The 16,539-nt window shown below is 42.6% G+C and overlaps 1 protein-coding gene across 1 annotated transcript in view; it reads right to left on the bottom strand.

Annotated features, from left to right (window-relative positions):
* Positions 1-2,809: 2,809 nt before the first annotated feature.
* Positions 2,810-16,539, bottom strand: part of SF3B1 (splicing factor 3b subunit 1) — a 418,418-nt gene continuing 404,688 nt past the window's right edge. Inside the window, exons 24-25 of the mRNA XM_069733802.1 lie at positions 10,952-11,168; positions 2,810-3,211 (exon numbers count right to left, since the gene is read on the bottom strand). Of these exons, the coding sequence (XP_069589903.1) occupies positions 3,053-3,211; positions 10,952-11,168 (376 nt within the window). The 3' untranslated portion in view covers positions 2,810-3,052. The remainder of the gene's footprint in view (positions 3,212-10,951; positions 11,169-16,539) is intronic.

The following is a 16,539-nucleotide window of genomic DNA, read 5'->3' as shown; positions in this document are numbered from 1 at the left end:
CGATACTTCCCTATACCGCCAGCACACCGCGGTCATGTTTGATCGCTGTGTGCCGGGGTTAATGTGCCGGATGTCAGATGCGATAGGCAGCTGACACCCAGCCACGATCGGCTGGGTGTTTTTTTTTTTTTACTTTTGCCATGCTTCAATATCCTCCATGAGAGGCTATAAGCTGGCATAGCCCGACTGGCTCTGCTACATAGGAGCATTGCTCAGATCGCTCCTTTGTAGTGGAATTACAGCATTGCTGAGCGCCGACCACCAGGTGGCGCTCACAGCAATCCGGCATCAACAACCGTAGCGGTCTTCAAGAGACCTCTGGTTGTCATGCCGATGCATTGCTGACCCCCGATCACGTGATGGGGTCAGAGATGTGCGCATTTCCAACCCGATGGCTAGAAACATGCATTAAATGCCCGTCAAAGTTTGACAGCGGCATTTAACTAGTTAATAGCAGCGGGTGAATCACGATTACACCCGCCGCTATTGCTTGCACCTGTCAGCTGTTCAAAACAGATGACATGTCCCAGCTTTGAGGTAGGCTCACCCCCGTCGGAGCCCACATCAAAGGGGGAGATGTGACATGCGCCGTACTAGTACTGCGCATGTCACAAAGGTAAATAAATATAATTTTTTTTCGGTGATGTTCACCTAATTATATGCATCAATTCTTGTTTAACAGGAAGCTGCAGCATCAGAGGTGCTTCCAGAGAGAGATGGACAGGGTGGAGAAATACCCGCAGCGGGCTTGCGTTTTGTAAGTTTCTTACATGCATTGCAGAAACAGATCATCACAGACATCACAGTACACACAACACATAAGCCTACATTCAAGCACATGTTTTTTTTTTCTAGTCTTCTGATTCTGGGGCTCGACGTAGAGGTCCTCCGAGCACCTCCCAGGGTCGTCAGCTGAGCGTCGGAGCGGTCGCCACCAAGTACCTTTTTTATTTTTTGTATTTTTACACTTCATGTTGATAATTTGAGTCTAATGTTTTTGTTTTCTGTCTTTTTTAACAGGGTTCATGGCGTGCTCCGGACTCTGGCGGTGAGGAGGCTGGTCTAGATATCAACCTGCTTATCGATCTAGTCTGAGAGCCGGAGCCGCAGTGGGACATGGGGGGCCGCCACCATGCTGATCTTGGTGTGACTTCACTGCTCTGGGAGGAAGTATGTCACGAAGTTGTGTACAATTGGGAGGACCTTGAGATTTGGGCCCAGAATCAAGCGCGTAAGTATTCACAGTTCAGTAAGTTATGTTGCTGGATGCAATGTGTTGTATACTAACCAATATGTGTTTTCAATTCACAGGGGACAGAGTTATGAAGCGGTGGCGGTCACTCAGGGATCGCTTTAAGGAGTTCAACAAGAAGATGCAGGCCTTGTGGATCAGGAGGACGCAGGAGCAAGTACAAATATGCTACAGCCCTGTCGTTCCTCCGGTCAACTATGGTTAGCAGAAGGTAAATATTCCCCACCCCATTTACTAAAAAATGTTTACATGTCTAACTTTTTTTTTTGTTTTAGCCAGGGTCAAGCAATAACAATATATATATTTTTTTCTTTATTCCACAGCATCGTAGTTGAACCCTACTGGAGCAATCCCTCAGGAGTCCGCCACCAGGGACCCTTCGACAGACCTGACCCATCAGCACCTTCCCTGCCTTCCCTCACATCTGACCAGACCCATCCACCAGCACTGGCGCATTGTGGCAGACCGTTACATGCACCTGCAGGGGAGTATGCAGCAAATCTGGCGAAAAAGGGATCCGTTGCATCAGTTTTTTACGATCTGCAACGGATCCACCGAGACAACGCATTGTGACGGCAAAAAACTGATGCGTGAAAGGGGCCTGAGGGACAATGCGGTAGGATGTTATTTCCATTAACACTGTCTTGGCATTCAGAGTACTGCTGTGCTGCTTTTTTATACATATTTTTGCATTCACTACAGCTTGAAGCTATTCACACTTTGGAAGTGCTGGTCAGGTTTTTTTTGTATAGCTAGTTTGGAGGGTGTGGCTCCCTCTGCTCTGATACTGCACTCCCCCCCATTGACCCATTGGTGTTCCCAACCAATTCTACTTGCCCATTCAAATTGTAGGCTTGCAGCCCAGGAGAGACATTTATCTATTATTGTAGGCTTTTTAGACTGAAAGTGGCATGTACAGTAGGATAGGGAAGGGTTATGCAGTGAGAGAAGCTGTGGGGGCGATCTGCAGGCCCTTCTCCCAAAGCCTTTTACTACAATTGACTCTGGGAGAAGGGACTGCAGATCGCCTCCACATCTTATCTTTTACTACAATTGTCTCCAAACTTCATCAGGGAGTGGTGGTGAAAGAAGCAGACCACAGCACCATCCCTTGATGTTTGTCTAGCACGGAGGGTGATAAAAGCTGTGGGGAAATGACTGCAGAGACACCATTTGCTTTGGCAATGCCAACATGTACTTAGTCCTGCCAATAAAGGTCATTTGAACTGAATCACTCCAGATGGTGTTCTGTTTGAGAATCCCTAGTGAATGATGTAACTCGAATTTAACCTCACAGGAAGTAAAAAACAAAACAAAAAAAAAACCAACCAACCAGAAATTAGCTATATAGGGAGAAAAGTAAAGCATTTTCAAATAAAGCATCTAACTAGAGTGGTTTGGGGTTAAAAAAAGATATTTATAAATGACACTATATGTATCAATCCCTAATATAGGCGATGAGTAAGCGTTTCCCGATAAAAATTTCTTATAAACTATACACAAACGATGAGGTTATTTTCCTTTGACAAAAGAAATGGACAAATTAAATTACGGTAAGACTTTTTACACAAAATGTTTATTTGCACATCCCATTTTAGCACTAGGAATGTCAACCACAAAAAAATGATCAAAAAATGCAGTCAGATATTTCATGACATCACAGCTTCTTGGCCACATCTGTTTTTTTTGTTTACAGGAAAACAGGCTCATCTAAAAAACATGCTATAAAGCTTTTGTAGGCAACCATGAGTACTACTAAGCAATAACTTTAAAAAGACATAAGGAAACAAGCAGCAGGTTTTATAACATGTAATCAAGCTCATAACGAATGTAAGTGTTCTTTTCATCATTGTAGATACGAGGATAATGTGCAATGAGAGCATCTTGTGATCCAATATATATTGAATTGTAGATTTTCCAATAGACATCTCTCACTTTTCTAGCTGGATGGAAAAGGCCCTGTAAAAAAACAAAAACTAAATTAGAACATAACTTGCACAACAAAACATGAATATTGTACCGTACATAGTTAGATTAAGCCAAAGTGTTGTATTTGCATAGTAGACAAGATTGCAGATCATAAAATAGTGTAACATGCCACAAGTTAAAAATTACTGTAGGTCATAAATTATTTTTCAAGACTTAAAATCAGTCTTTAGGCCAAGTTTCCATATACCTGTGTCATCCAGACTAGTTTTTTGGGGCTTCAACTGATGAAAAAACAGTACTGGTTACTAGGAATTGTCACCAGTTTCTATTGTAAAACTTTGGGCACAGGTTTTTTTTATGTCACCTCATCAGGGGTGGGGGGTGGGTTGGGTTGTGGCGGGGGGGTTTTGGGGACATTTTACACATGTACCATTAGAAACAACAATTCTGCCACTAACCGCCCCCAAAAAAACACAAACAAAGAAAAACATCAAAACACCACATTGTTAGGGAAAGAAACAAGAGAAAATCCTATATTTAAGTCTTGGGGCTATAAAGCCCTGATCTCCGGGGAACCAGTAGATAAGACCCACAGATATCTTAATAGGTGATATCTTTGGTTTTTTGTGGCAATAACTCTTAAGGGAATTTGTCAGTAGGATCGACCCGCTTAAACGTCTATATAACTAAGCAGGCCTTAGGAAGCTGAACATAACGATTCCATGATACAGTTGTGCTCAAAAGTTTACATACGCCGGCACAATTTTTGCTTTCTTGGCCTTTTTTTCCCAGAGAATATGAATGATAACACTCATGGTTAGTGGTTGGGTGAAGCAATTTATCAAACCAGTGTGTTTGCTCTTTTCTAATCATAATGACAACCCAAAAGATCCAAATGACCCTGATCAAAAGTTTACATACCCCATTTCTTAATACCGTATATTGACCCCTCTAACATCAATGACGGCTTGAAGTCTTGTCGTAGTTGTGGATGACGTTTTTATTTTCGCAGATGGTAAACATGCCCACTCTTGTTGGTAAAAACCCCTCCAGTTCCTGGAAATTCCTGGGCTGTCTAGCATAAACTGCGCACGTTAGAGTTATCCCCAGAGTGGCTCTATGATATTGAGGTCAGGAGACTGAGATGGCCACTCGAGAACCTTCAGTTTGTTTTGCTGTAACCAATGACAGGTAGTCTTGGCCTTGTGTTTTGAATCGTTGTCATGTTGGAACGTCCAAGTAAGTCCCATTTGCAGCAGTATTTGCTGATAACGTGCTGCATTCGTCTTTCCTTCAACTTTGACCAAGTTTCCTGTGCCTTTGTAGCTCACATCCCCAAAATATCAGCGATCCACCTCCATGCTTTACAATAGGAATGGTGTTCCAGAGGCCTTGTTGACCTCTCTCCAAATGTAACGTTTATGGTTGTGGCCAAAAAGTTCAATTTTGGTTTCATCACTCCAAATTATCTTGTTCCAAAAGTTTTGAGGGTTGTCTCTATGCTGTCTTGCGTATTGCAGGCAAGATACTATGTGGCATTTGTGCAGTACTGGCTTTCTTCTGGCGACTCGACCATGCAGCCCATTTTTCTTCGAATGCCTCCTTATTGTGCATCTTGAAACAGCCACACCGCTAGTTTTCAGAGAGTCCAGTATTTCAGCTGATGTTATTTGTGAGGTTTTCTTTGAATCCCGAACAATTTTCCTGGCAGTTGTTGATTAAATTCTTGTTGGTCCACCTCACAGTGGTTTTGTTTTTAAAGAACCCCTGATTTTCCATTTGTTCATCACAGTTTGAACACTGCTGACTGGCATTATCGATTCCTTGGATATCTTTTTGTATCCCTTTCCTGTTTTATACAGTTCAATCACCTTTTCCCGTAGATCCGTTGACAATTCTTTTAATTTTCCCATGACTCAATACCGAAACGCAAGTGGCTGGATAAAAGATGCAAGAGTCTGTCTGGATCCCAGAAACTCACTCAGCTTTTATGCACACACACTGATTACAAGCAAACAGGTCACAGATGAGGATGTTACCTTTAGTAGCCATTCAACCCCATTTGTGTCACCCTTTGTGCATGTTATCATGCCAAAATCACCACGGTATGTGAACTTTTGATCACGGTCATTTGGATGCTTTGGGTTGTCATTATGATTTAAAAAGAGAAAACACAGGAGTTTAATAATAAATGGCTTCACCCAACCAGTAACCATGAGTGGAGAAAAGGTTTTAGTGTTATCATTAATATTCTCTGAAAAAAGACCAAGAAAAAAATGATGCCTGGGTGAGACGTGTAACACAGGAAAGTAGAATTGAACTAAAACAGTTTAGCAGCTGCAGCTCTGCTATATTGCAAAAATATTGCAACACTGGCTACTTGTGAGATGGAAACTGAAGCTGAGAGGAACCTGCAGTTCCTGCATGTGTCATTTAGGCCTCATTCACACGTAAGGAAACATGCATGTGAAAAAAATGGTACCGATGTTGTACGTCAATGTGTCCATTTTTACCATCTGTGTCCACTCTTACTATAAAAGTGCATCATAAGTGCTTTTCATGCATGGATAAATAAATTACAACACAATCCCTGTGCTGTATGTATTTTTCATGCATGTTAATGACCGGGCCAATTTTTACAATTCTGACCACTGTCCCTTTATGAAGTTATAACTCTGGAACGCTTCAAAAGATCCTGAAGATTCTGACACTGTTTTCTCGTGACATATTGTACTTCATGACAGTGGTAAAGTTTCTTTGATATTACTTGCGTTTATTTGTGGAAAAAAAAAGAATTTTTTGCCACAAAACATTTCCCACATGTCTACTTTACATCAGCACAATTTTGGAACCAAAATTTTTTTTTTGTTAGTGAGGTATAAGGGTTAAAAGTTGACTAGCAATTTATAATTTTTACACCACCATTTTTTTAGGGACCACATCACATTTGAAGTCACTTTGAGGGGTCCATATGATAAAAGATACCCAAGTGTGACACCATTCTAAAAACTGCACCCCTCAAGGTGCTCAAAACCACATTCAAGTAGTTTATTAATCCTTCAGGTATTTCACAGGAATTTTTGGAATGTTTAACAAAAAATGAACATTTAACTTTTTTTCACAAAAAAATTAAACTTCAGCTCCAATTTGTTTTATTTTACCAAGGGTAACAGGACAAATTGGACCCCAAAAGTTGTTGTACAATTTGTCCTGAGTACGCTGATACCCCATATGTTGGGGTAAACCCCTGTTTGGGCACACGGGAGAGCTTGGAAGGGAAGGAGCACTGTTTTACTTTTTCAACGCAGAATTGGCTGGAATGGAAATTGGACGCCATGTCGCGTTTGGAGAGCCCCTGATGTGCCTAAACAGTGGAAACCCCCCAATTACAACTGAAACCCTATTCCAAACACACCCCTAACCCTAATCCCAACGGTAACCCTAACCACACCTCTTACCCAGACACACCCCTAACCCTAATCCCAACCGTAAATGTAATCCAAACCCTAACTTTAGCCCCAACCCTAACTGTAGACTTAACCATAGCCCCAACCCTAGCGGGAAAATGGAAATAAATACATTTTTTAAATTTTTTCCCTAACTAAGGGGGTGATGAAGGGGGGTTTGATTTACACTGAAAGATGCTTTTTATTGCAAAAAATATTTTTTACGTTACCATATTTTGAGAGCTATAATTTTTCCATATTTGAGTCCACAGAGTCATGTGAGGTCTTGTTTTTTGCGGGACAAGTTGACGTTTTTATTGGTAACATAAAACCACTGTTTGGGCGCATGGCAGAGTTCGGAAGGGAAGGGGCGCCATTTGACTTTTCAATACAAAATTGACTGGACTTGAGATAGGACGTCATGTCGCGTTTGGAGAGCCCTTGATGTGCCTAAACATTGAAACCTCCCAAGTAACACCATTTTGGAAAGTAGACCCCCTATGGAACTTATCTAGATGTGTGGTGAGCACTTGGACCCACCAAGGGCTTCACAGAAGTTTATAATGTAGAGCTGTAAAAATAAAAAAATCGTATTTTTTCACAAAAATGATATTTTCGCCCCCAATTTTTTATTTTCCCAAGGGTAACAGAAGAAATTGGACCCCAAAAGTTGTTGTGCAATTTGTCCTGAATACGCCGAGACCCCATATGTGGGGGTAAACCACTGTTTGGGCACATGGCAGAGCTGGGAAGGAGCGCCGTTTGACTTTTCAATGCAAAATTTGCTGGAATTGAGATCTGACGCCATGTCGCGTTTAGAGAGCCCCTGATGTGCCTAAACAGTGGAAACCCCTGAATTCTAACAAACCCTAATCCAAACAAGCCCCTAACCCAAATCTGAATCCTAACCACACCCCTAACCCCAACACTAAATGTGTAATTTTATTTTTTTTGTTATTTAGATAAAGAAATGTATTTATTGGAACAATATTTTTTTTTTCCTTTTTTAGGATTTTTTTTTCACATGTAAATATATATATTTTTTACTTGTTTACTTTGTCCCAGACGGGGACATGACTATATAGTGTCACTGCAGGAGGCTTGCTGGCAACCTCCCCGCAGGACCCAGAAGGAGCCCCACGGCCATTTTGAATCCGAGGCCTTGCAGGGAGGACGACGGTGGAGACACTCAGAGCAACCTATCACATTGCGTTGCTCCGAGGGTCTCAGGGAAGCACGCAGGGAGCCCATTCCCTGAGCGATGCTTCCCTATACCGCTGGAACGCTGCGATCATGTTTTATCGCAGTGTTCCGGAGGTTAGTGTGATAATCAGCTAACACCCGAACCCTGATTGGCCGCGCTCCCCCCGTGAGTGCGGCTGATCGGTGATGACCTACTATCCAGTCGGTGGTCATACGGGCCCATACCACCTCGACGGGATAGTACGTCAGATGTCAGAAAGGGGTTAAAATCATTTTTTTCAAGCTTGTGTTATAAAGTATTTTAATTTACTGACATAATGACTTTTGGGTTTTCATTGGCTGTAAGCCATAATCATTAACGTTAACAGAAATAAACACGTGAAATACATCATTCTGTTTGTAATGACTAATAAAGGAGTTTCACTTTTTGGAAAACTGAAATGAACTTTTTGATGATATTCTAATTTTGTGAGATGCACCTGTATATTACTATGGTATATTACACGGAACCTTTCAAATCCCCATGCTCTCTAACCCAGCAGAATTCACCCATGTATGATTAAACCTCCTGCCTAACCATTCCTGTATAACATATTTCAGCTAAATAAACACTTCAAAAAAGCATTTAATAATATCCCCTTTTGCTATGCTAATAAGGGCTTTGACAAGTCGATGGGGCGTTCGTTCCCCAGACTAGTCAGTCCTCTTTCCAAATGATCAATGCCCTGTGGGCATGGTAACAATTTGCATGAGCAGCGTCATTACCAGCTCATGCAAATCTGTGCACGCCTGCCTCTCATTCCGGCAGCGTCACTGTGTCTCTGAACGAGGTGTACACTTCCCAGCTTCAGAGGTGCATTGCACATGACCGGAAGCCATCTTCTGAACTTCTGGACAAGCATAGAGTGCGCCTCGGAGCTGCCGACTGTGCCACTTGTGCAGCGGATGCATTTCTCCGGCGCATCCGCTGCCCCATTGTGAGGTGCAGGGAGGTGGGGGCGGAGTTACGGCCACGCATGGTGCGGTCAGAAAAAGCGGTCCGTCGGCAGCAAAAAACGTTACATTTAACGTTTTTTGCTCCCGGCGGTCCTCTAAACCACGGCGCAACCGTCGCACGACGGTTGCGACGTGTGGCAATGCGTCGCTAATGTTAATCTATGGGGCAAAAATGCATACTGCAAACAACTTTGCAGGATGCGTTTTTTGCCATAAACGACGCATTGCGAAGTATTGCAAAAAACGCTAGTGTGATAGTAGCCTTAAACAGGTATGGTAAGGCAGGGAGTTTAATCATATATAGCTCAATGTTGCTGGTTTGGAAGGCATGGGCGACCTAACAGGTTCCCTTTAAACAACTTTGTAGTCCGATCCAGAAATAGTTTCAGCCATCCTCTAAATCAGGGATCTCAAACTCCACCGGGTAAAAAGCCTGAACATAAAAAAAATTATAGTTTGGTCGGTGGCATTCTTTGCAGTACAAGATGGCTTTTCAGTGATACCATTATTTTTCTATACGGCTTTGATCACATTTTTTTTCTTGGGCATCGTTTTGCTTTTCCAGAGCTATTGCAAACTGCGGTCCAAATCCGGCCCACATGCGGTTCCAGTCCAGTCTGGGGACAGCCGAAGGGCTGAAACAGTGGCCCATGTGCAGCACCTTTCCTTCACCCACTGTCCGTTGGTCACCACAAGTGGTCACTGCTACCCTCAGGATGCAGATAGCGATAAATACATTGGTGGAGGACAGAGCCGCCGGTTCCTTCTTTCCACCAGTGTACAACTAAGCTAGCTGATACTATGACGTGGCGACAGTCAAGTGTACCGGAACAGGAACAAGAGCGAAGTGAGGACTTTTTGTGAACTGGATATTTGTCTGTATATTGAGGGGGATGGGGATGGAGCCTCCTACTGCATGTGCAGGGGCTACGTAGCAGCTCATACTGTATGTAGAGGGATGTGTGCGAGCTAATATGGTATTAGGCCGTATGCGGGATCATATGGCATTATAAGGGGATGTCCACACTGCTATCTTATGATAACATTATTTTATATTATTTGTAATATTAAATAGAGAGCAGAAATAATTTCAACCTATTGGTTCAGCCACAGTCACTTATGTGGCCCCTTGGAAAAATTAATCGTCCACCCCTGATCTTTTCTAATGGTGTTCATGGTATGAGTTGGTTATGGTAGTTTTACATGCTGGGTCATTCTGGACGCAATGAAACCAAAACATATACTTTTATTGCTTACGTTAGTTTTTACCTAAAAAAATATTGCCACTAAACAACGTTTTTATTTTGTAATAAGCCCCAGCTCCTATTCCCCCAGCACTGGCACTCCTCACATACACAAAAATACAAACAAAAAAAACAAGACTTAATTCTTCTCACCAGTCCTTACTGCCACGACATAGCATCCTTATTCTGCTCCATAGCTTGTGCATGGAGATTTGCATTGCAGAGACTTCAGCATGCCTGTCGTGGGCGGCACAATACATCAGCTGCCGACATCTGATAGTTTAGTGGCTTGCATAGCTATTGCAGTGCAAGGAGTCTGACATTTCAACCGAATGTGCGTCCGAGGATGCACATTCAATAAATATCTGTGCTGGTATTGGCAGGCCCCATTCCTCACCAGTCACTCTGTGACAACAATCATTAAGGCCCTGGTCTTGGGACTTTACAATACCCTGTGGTCCACAGAAAGTCTCAGGCTCACATGTTTGAGACCTTGTGATTGTGAAGTCAGCTGCTGCAAATAGCTGCGAACATGATATTATGCACTATCCCTACTGAAATAATATGTAGAATACACCGTGGATTGATTGTATTTACTAGAGTTGTCTAATATTATGTAGTTAAACCTAATATGTGCAGAGCAGGAATTAATTTATAAGTGGCAGCTTAATATAAATAGTGATCATCGCACTCTATATAAGAAAACAGATTAGTTCAAATTTGTTTATGGAGATGTAACAAAAGTTTAAAGAAAGAGTGGACTGAAAGATTTGTACCTCAGTTCCAAGCTTTGATTTTATCTTTACATAAGAAAATCTTAAACATAGAATTGGAAATATTAAACATTAGGTTGTAGAAAAAGAAAAATGGAGAGACGTTACCTGCAAGCAATACTGCAGCATTCTACACGGTCCAATAGCAACTCTAAGACCTTCAAGTGCTCCCATGACAGCTTGGATTACATGAGGAGAGGTTTCAAACACATTTGGCCATACGTAATTTAAAAGATGGTTCAAGGAATCCTCACAGCCAAATCCATAAACCCCTAACGACATGTGCTGAACAACTGCACTTGCTGTTTGCCTATGAACAAGATCTCTGAAAGGAACATTAAAATGGAATGGTTATGAATCATCATGATGATTTTTTATTTTCTCACAGCTACCATATGAAATGTTTATATTGTTTCACAGCGGGTAAAATAAGTATTGAACATGTCACCAATTTTCCAAATAAATATTCATATAGGTGGTATTGACATGAAATATCAATTGTTGCCAACAACCCAGCAAATCCACACAGGCAAGACATCACATCACAGATGTCTATTAATAAAGCTATGTTTAATAATGAGAAATGACAGGGAAAGTATTGAACACGCTTACTAAAATGTATTTAATACTTCGCACAAAATCATGTGTTGGAGATGACAGCTTCAAGACGCCTCATGTATGGAAAAACTAGTTGAAAGCATTGCTCAGAGTGATTTTGGCCCATTCTTCCACACACTCTTAAATCCATTAACCCCTTTCTGACCTCGGACGGGATAGTACGTCCGAGGTCAGATCCCCTGCTTTGATGCGGGCTCCGGCGGTGAGCCCGCATCAAAGCCAGGACATGTCAGCTGTTTTGAACAGCTGACATGTGCCCGTAATAGGCGTGGGCAGAATCGCGATCTGCCCGCACCTATTAACTAGTTAAATGCCGCTGTCAAACGCAGACAGCGGCATTTAACTACCGCATCCGGCCGGGCGGCCGGAAATGACGTCATTGCCGACCCCCGTCACATGATCGGGGGTCGGCGATGCGTCTCCATTGTAACTGACGGAAAAATAAAAAAGTTATGGCTCTGGGAAGGAGGGGAGCGAAAAACGAACACGGAAAAACAAAAAATCCCAAGGTCATGAAGGGGTTAATGTTCGGTGGGTTCATTCTATGAACTCTAAAGCTTTAGGTCCTTCCATAAATTTTCTGTTGGATTCAGGACAGGTGATTGACTTGACCATTCTAGGAGCTTTATTTTCTTTCATTGAATCCAGTTGACTTTCCTTGGCTGTGTGTTCAGGATCACTGTATTGCTGAAGTGTCACACCCTTGTTTCATCTTCATCATCCTGGTAGATGACAACAGATTTTTTTTTATCAAGAATGTCTCTATACACTTGTCCACTTATCCCTCCTGCAATTACATTTAGTATGACAATGCCATATGTTAAAAAACAGCCCAACACCATGATGTTCCCACCTCCAAACTTCACTGTTGGTTTTGTGCTTTTGGGGTGATGGGTAGTGCCTTTTAGTCTCCAAACATGGTGTGTTTTATGGCATCCAAAGAGTTCAATTCTGGCTTCATCTGATCAGACTACATTCTCCCAGTATTTCAAAGGCTTATCTAAATGTTACTGAGCAAACTTTAAACGCGTTCGAACACGCTTTTTGTGTAGCAATGAAGTCTTGTGTGGTGAGCGTGCATACAGGCAATGGAGGTTGAGTGCATTACTTAATAGTTTTCTTTGAAACAATTGTACCTGCTAAGGCTACGTTCAGATTAGCGTTGCGCGCCGCTGCGTCGGCGACGCAACGCACGACGCACGCAAAAACGCGTGCAAACGCACGCAAAAACGCTGCGTTTTTCGACGCGTGCGTCGTTTTTTGACGAAAATCGGACGCAAGAAAAATGCAACTTGTTGCATTTTCTTGCCTCCGACGCTAGCGTCGAAAACGACGCACATGTCGGAAAACGCAGCGAGAAAAACGCATGCGTCCCCCATGTTAAACATAGGGGCGCATGACGCGTGCGTCGCCGCTGCGTTTCCCGACGCAGCGTCGGGAAACGCTAATCTGAACGTAGCCTAATTCCAGGTTATCTTGTAGCGCTCCAGTCCTTGGCTCTTGGACTACTCTCCTGATAAACCTTTTCACTCCTGTCTGAAATCTTGCAGGGAGCACCTCGTATTGGCCAGTTTATAGTGAAATTATGTTCTTTCAACTTCTGGATTATGACCCCAACAGTGCTCACTGGAACATTTAGTAGCTTAGAAATTTTTCTGTAACCAATGTCCATCAGTATGTTTTTTAACAATAAGTAATATATTGAAACTCACAGAAAAGAGCATGGGTCCCATATAATGACAAATTACTGTCAGATTGACTGAATGTACATACCCATATATTAAAGGACTAGTAAGTTTATACTCCCAGGATAAGTTTTAACACAAAGAAAATTGGAGTTCCATACACAGAGATTTGATATAAAGTAAGTACACTTTATTGAAAATACAAAAACATACAACAATGTAGATAAAAAGGACAAAAACACCTAGTGAGGAAACAAATAAATCCTCAGCATAACCAATAAGTAAACATGGACTCACACCAAGGTGTTCGTATAGACTGCTCTATAATGATTATATTGCACCCAGTTCATATATCAACAGTGTGTATGAAAATCACTGAATGCCTACACATAGACGTGTGCCCTGATGCTTGTCATAGTGACCAGCACACAAAAAAGAAATAGAGCGGTAGTAGTGTATCTAATAAGAAATTGTCTTACCCATGGTGGAGAAAAATCAGATGCCGAGGTACCAGATCGACACCCCTGACGCGCGTTTCGCGTATGCTTGTTCACAAAGAGGGAAATGTAGTCACTGTGTATGAAACTCCAATTTAATTTGTAACAATAAGGTTGCATCATGAGATTTTTGTGTGGCACCTTGGTAATGAGACCTTTTTATGGGCCATCAGTTGAACCAGTCGATTTTTTTTTACCAAGAAGGATTGCTTTTTAATTATGGATAGGTACAAAAAGCCTTAGAAAGTTATGACCCCAGCTGAAATCTCTTTGTAATGTTTTCAATACTTTTTCCCTGTGTCATCTCATTATTACACATTTTATGGACATTTATGGTTTGATTTCTTTTCCTTATGAATTGTTACAGTCATCTGGTGTGAATTTCATGTCAATAGCACCTTTAGAAAATTGTTAACATGTTCAATACTAATTTTACCTGCTGTATGTACATACACAGAAAATATATGCATACGAGATATTTCGGTCTATAACAAAAAAAAAGAAGATCACTGATTGTAATAGTGTACTTCATAAATCTTTCCTAGAGTGAAAGTGCTTTCTGAACTTTTGAGTCCAGCTATACACTGCCTGATGTTAAATGGAACCTTTCAAGTTGCATAATACTATTTATCTGCAGATATGGGTTAACCCACAGGTAAAATAGCATTAGAAAGGTGAGCAGCTCCAAAGAGAAACTTATCTTTACTCCACCTGGGAGCAGTCGTCTTTTTGCCAGAGCTGCTTCATTCACCACATACAGCCATGTGAAAGGAGGTTGTAAGCACACCTGAGAACATTGACAGTCGGCACAGCACTGATGCACTGGCAGAGCGAGCAGTCACCAACTGCCAGTGTGATGTACTGAGCAGTGACTTGAAGCCCTGTCAGTAAGGCTACATTCACATTAACGTTGTGCGGGGCTGCGTCGGGCGAAGCCGCGGCGACGCATGCGCCCCTATATTTAACATGGGGAGCGCATGGACATGCGTTGTCTTGCGTTTTGTGACGCATGCGTTTTTTTGGCGCAACAGAAAATGCTGCATGATGCAGATTTTTCTGAGCCAAAAATCATGAAAAAATGAACGCATGCGTCACAAAAAGCTGCGTTTTGCATGCGTTTTTTGTATGAATTGTGCGTTGCGTCGCCGACGCAGCACCACACAACGCAAATGTGAACGTAGCCTAAGGGCGGACATACTGTTGGTGGAGCCAAAGCGCACACACGTTCAGGACAGTGAGGCACCCTAAGGTAATGCTTACTAGTATCTTTCCCTGAATCACACATTGTGTGCACATAGCACTTTATCTTGCAGCACTGCTCAGCTTTCAGGGGAGTCTCCTATGTGTATGAGTGGATCCTTCCCTGAGTTCATTTTTTTTGCAATATTGCACAGCTTTTGTGTGACTTCCATTTGTTGTCATACATTTTTTATATAATAATTTTTGCACTTTGGCACGTATTTTTATATTCTTCACTTTTTAGAATAATTTCAGGGAATTATTTATACTCCATTTTGGGGATTAATTACCGTATATACTCGAGTATAAGCCGACCCCCCTAATTTTGCCACAAAAAACTGGCAAAACTTATTGACTCGAGTATAAGCCTAGGGTGGAAATGCAGCATTTACCGGTGAATTTCAAAAATAAAAATAGATCATTATTTCCCCATAGCTGTGCCATATAGCGCTCTGCACTGTTCATTATTTCCCCAAAGCTTGCCATATAGTGCTCTGCACCGTTCATATCTCCCCATAGCTGTGCCATATAGTGCTCTGCACCGTTCATATCTCCCCATAGCTGCCATATAGTGCTCTGCACCGTTCATATCTCCCCATAGCTGTGCCATATAGTGCTCTGCACCGTTCATATTTCCCCATAGCTGTGCCATATAGTGCTCTGCACCGTTCATAGCTCCCCATAGCTCTGCCATATAGTGCTCTGCACCGTTCATATCTCCCCATAGCTCTGCCCCATATATGCTCTGCACCGTTCATATTTCCCCATAGATGCTCCATTGAAATCTGTGCCATTGCTGCTGCTGCAATAAAAAAAAAAAAAAAACACATACTCACCTCTCTTGCTTGCAGCTCCTGGCGTCCGGTCCCAGCGTCTCTCCGCACTGACTGATCAGGCAGAGGGCGGCGCGCACACTATATGCGTCATCGCGCCCTCTGACCTGCACAATCAGAGCGGAGAGATGCCGGGAAGATGGAGCGACGCCCGGCGGCTGGAACGGGGACAGGTAAATATGACATACTTACCTGGTCCCGGCGTCCGGCTCCTTCTCCCGCACAGCTGGTCTTCGGTGCCGCAGCTTCTTTCTCTATCAGTGGTCACCGTTACCGCTGATTAGAGAAATGAATAGGCGGCTCCACCCCTATGGGAGGTGGAGCCACGTATTCATTTCTCTAATGAGCGGTCCCACGTGACCGCTGAAGAGGGGAAGAACTGCAGCACCGAAGACCGTGGGACGGCAGGGGGAGCGCCAGGATCGCTGGAAGCAGGTAAGTATGCCTCAGCGCCCTCTCCCCCTCACCCGCCGACCCTGCCACCCACCTTGACTCGAGTATAAGCCGAGAGGGGCACTTTCAGCCTAAAAATTTGGGCTGAAAATCTCGGCTTATACTCGAGTATATACGGTACCTTGCACAGGTTCATTAGTGACCTCTATACAAATTGTGCTTATGGGTTTATTTTCCTTTTAAATATATGATATATACTGTCCTGATTCGCACACAGTTTGTTTACTTATAATTTTTTATATTGTTATAGCTTTCTGTATCGCTACTACTAGTTAATAAAGATATTTTATATGATCCAGTCTGGTCTTCCTGGTGCATCCATAATTCTGGTAGTTGGGTTGTTTCTGGTCATGAGTGGTTTCCACTTTTTA

This window comes from Ranitomeya imitator, chromosome 7 (genome assembly GCF_032444005.1).
Source record: "Ranitomeya imitator isolate aRanImi1 chromosome 7, aRanImi1.pri, whole genome shotgun sequence".
Lineage (NCBI taxonomy): Eukaryota > Metazoa > Chordata > Amphibia > Anura > Dendrobatidae > Ranitomeya > Ranitomeya imitator.
This window is presented reverse-complemented; position numbering and strand designations above follow the sequence as displayed.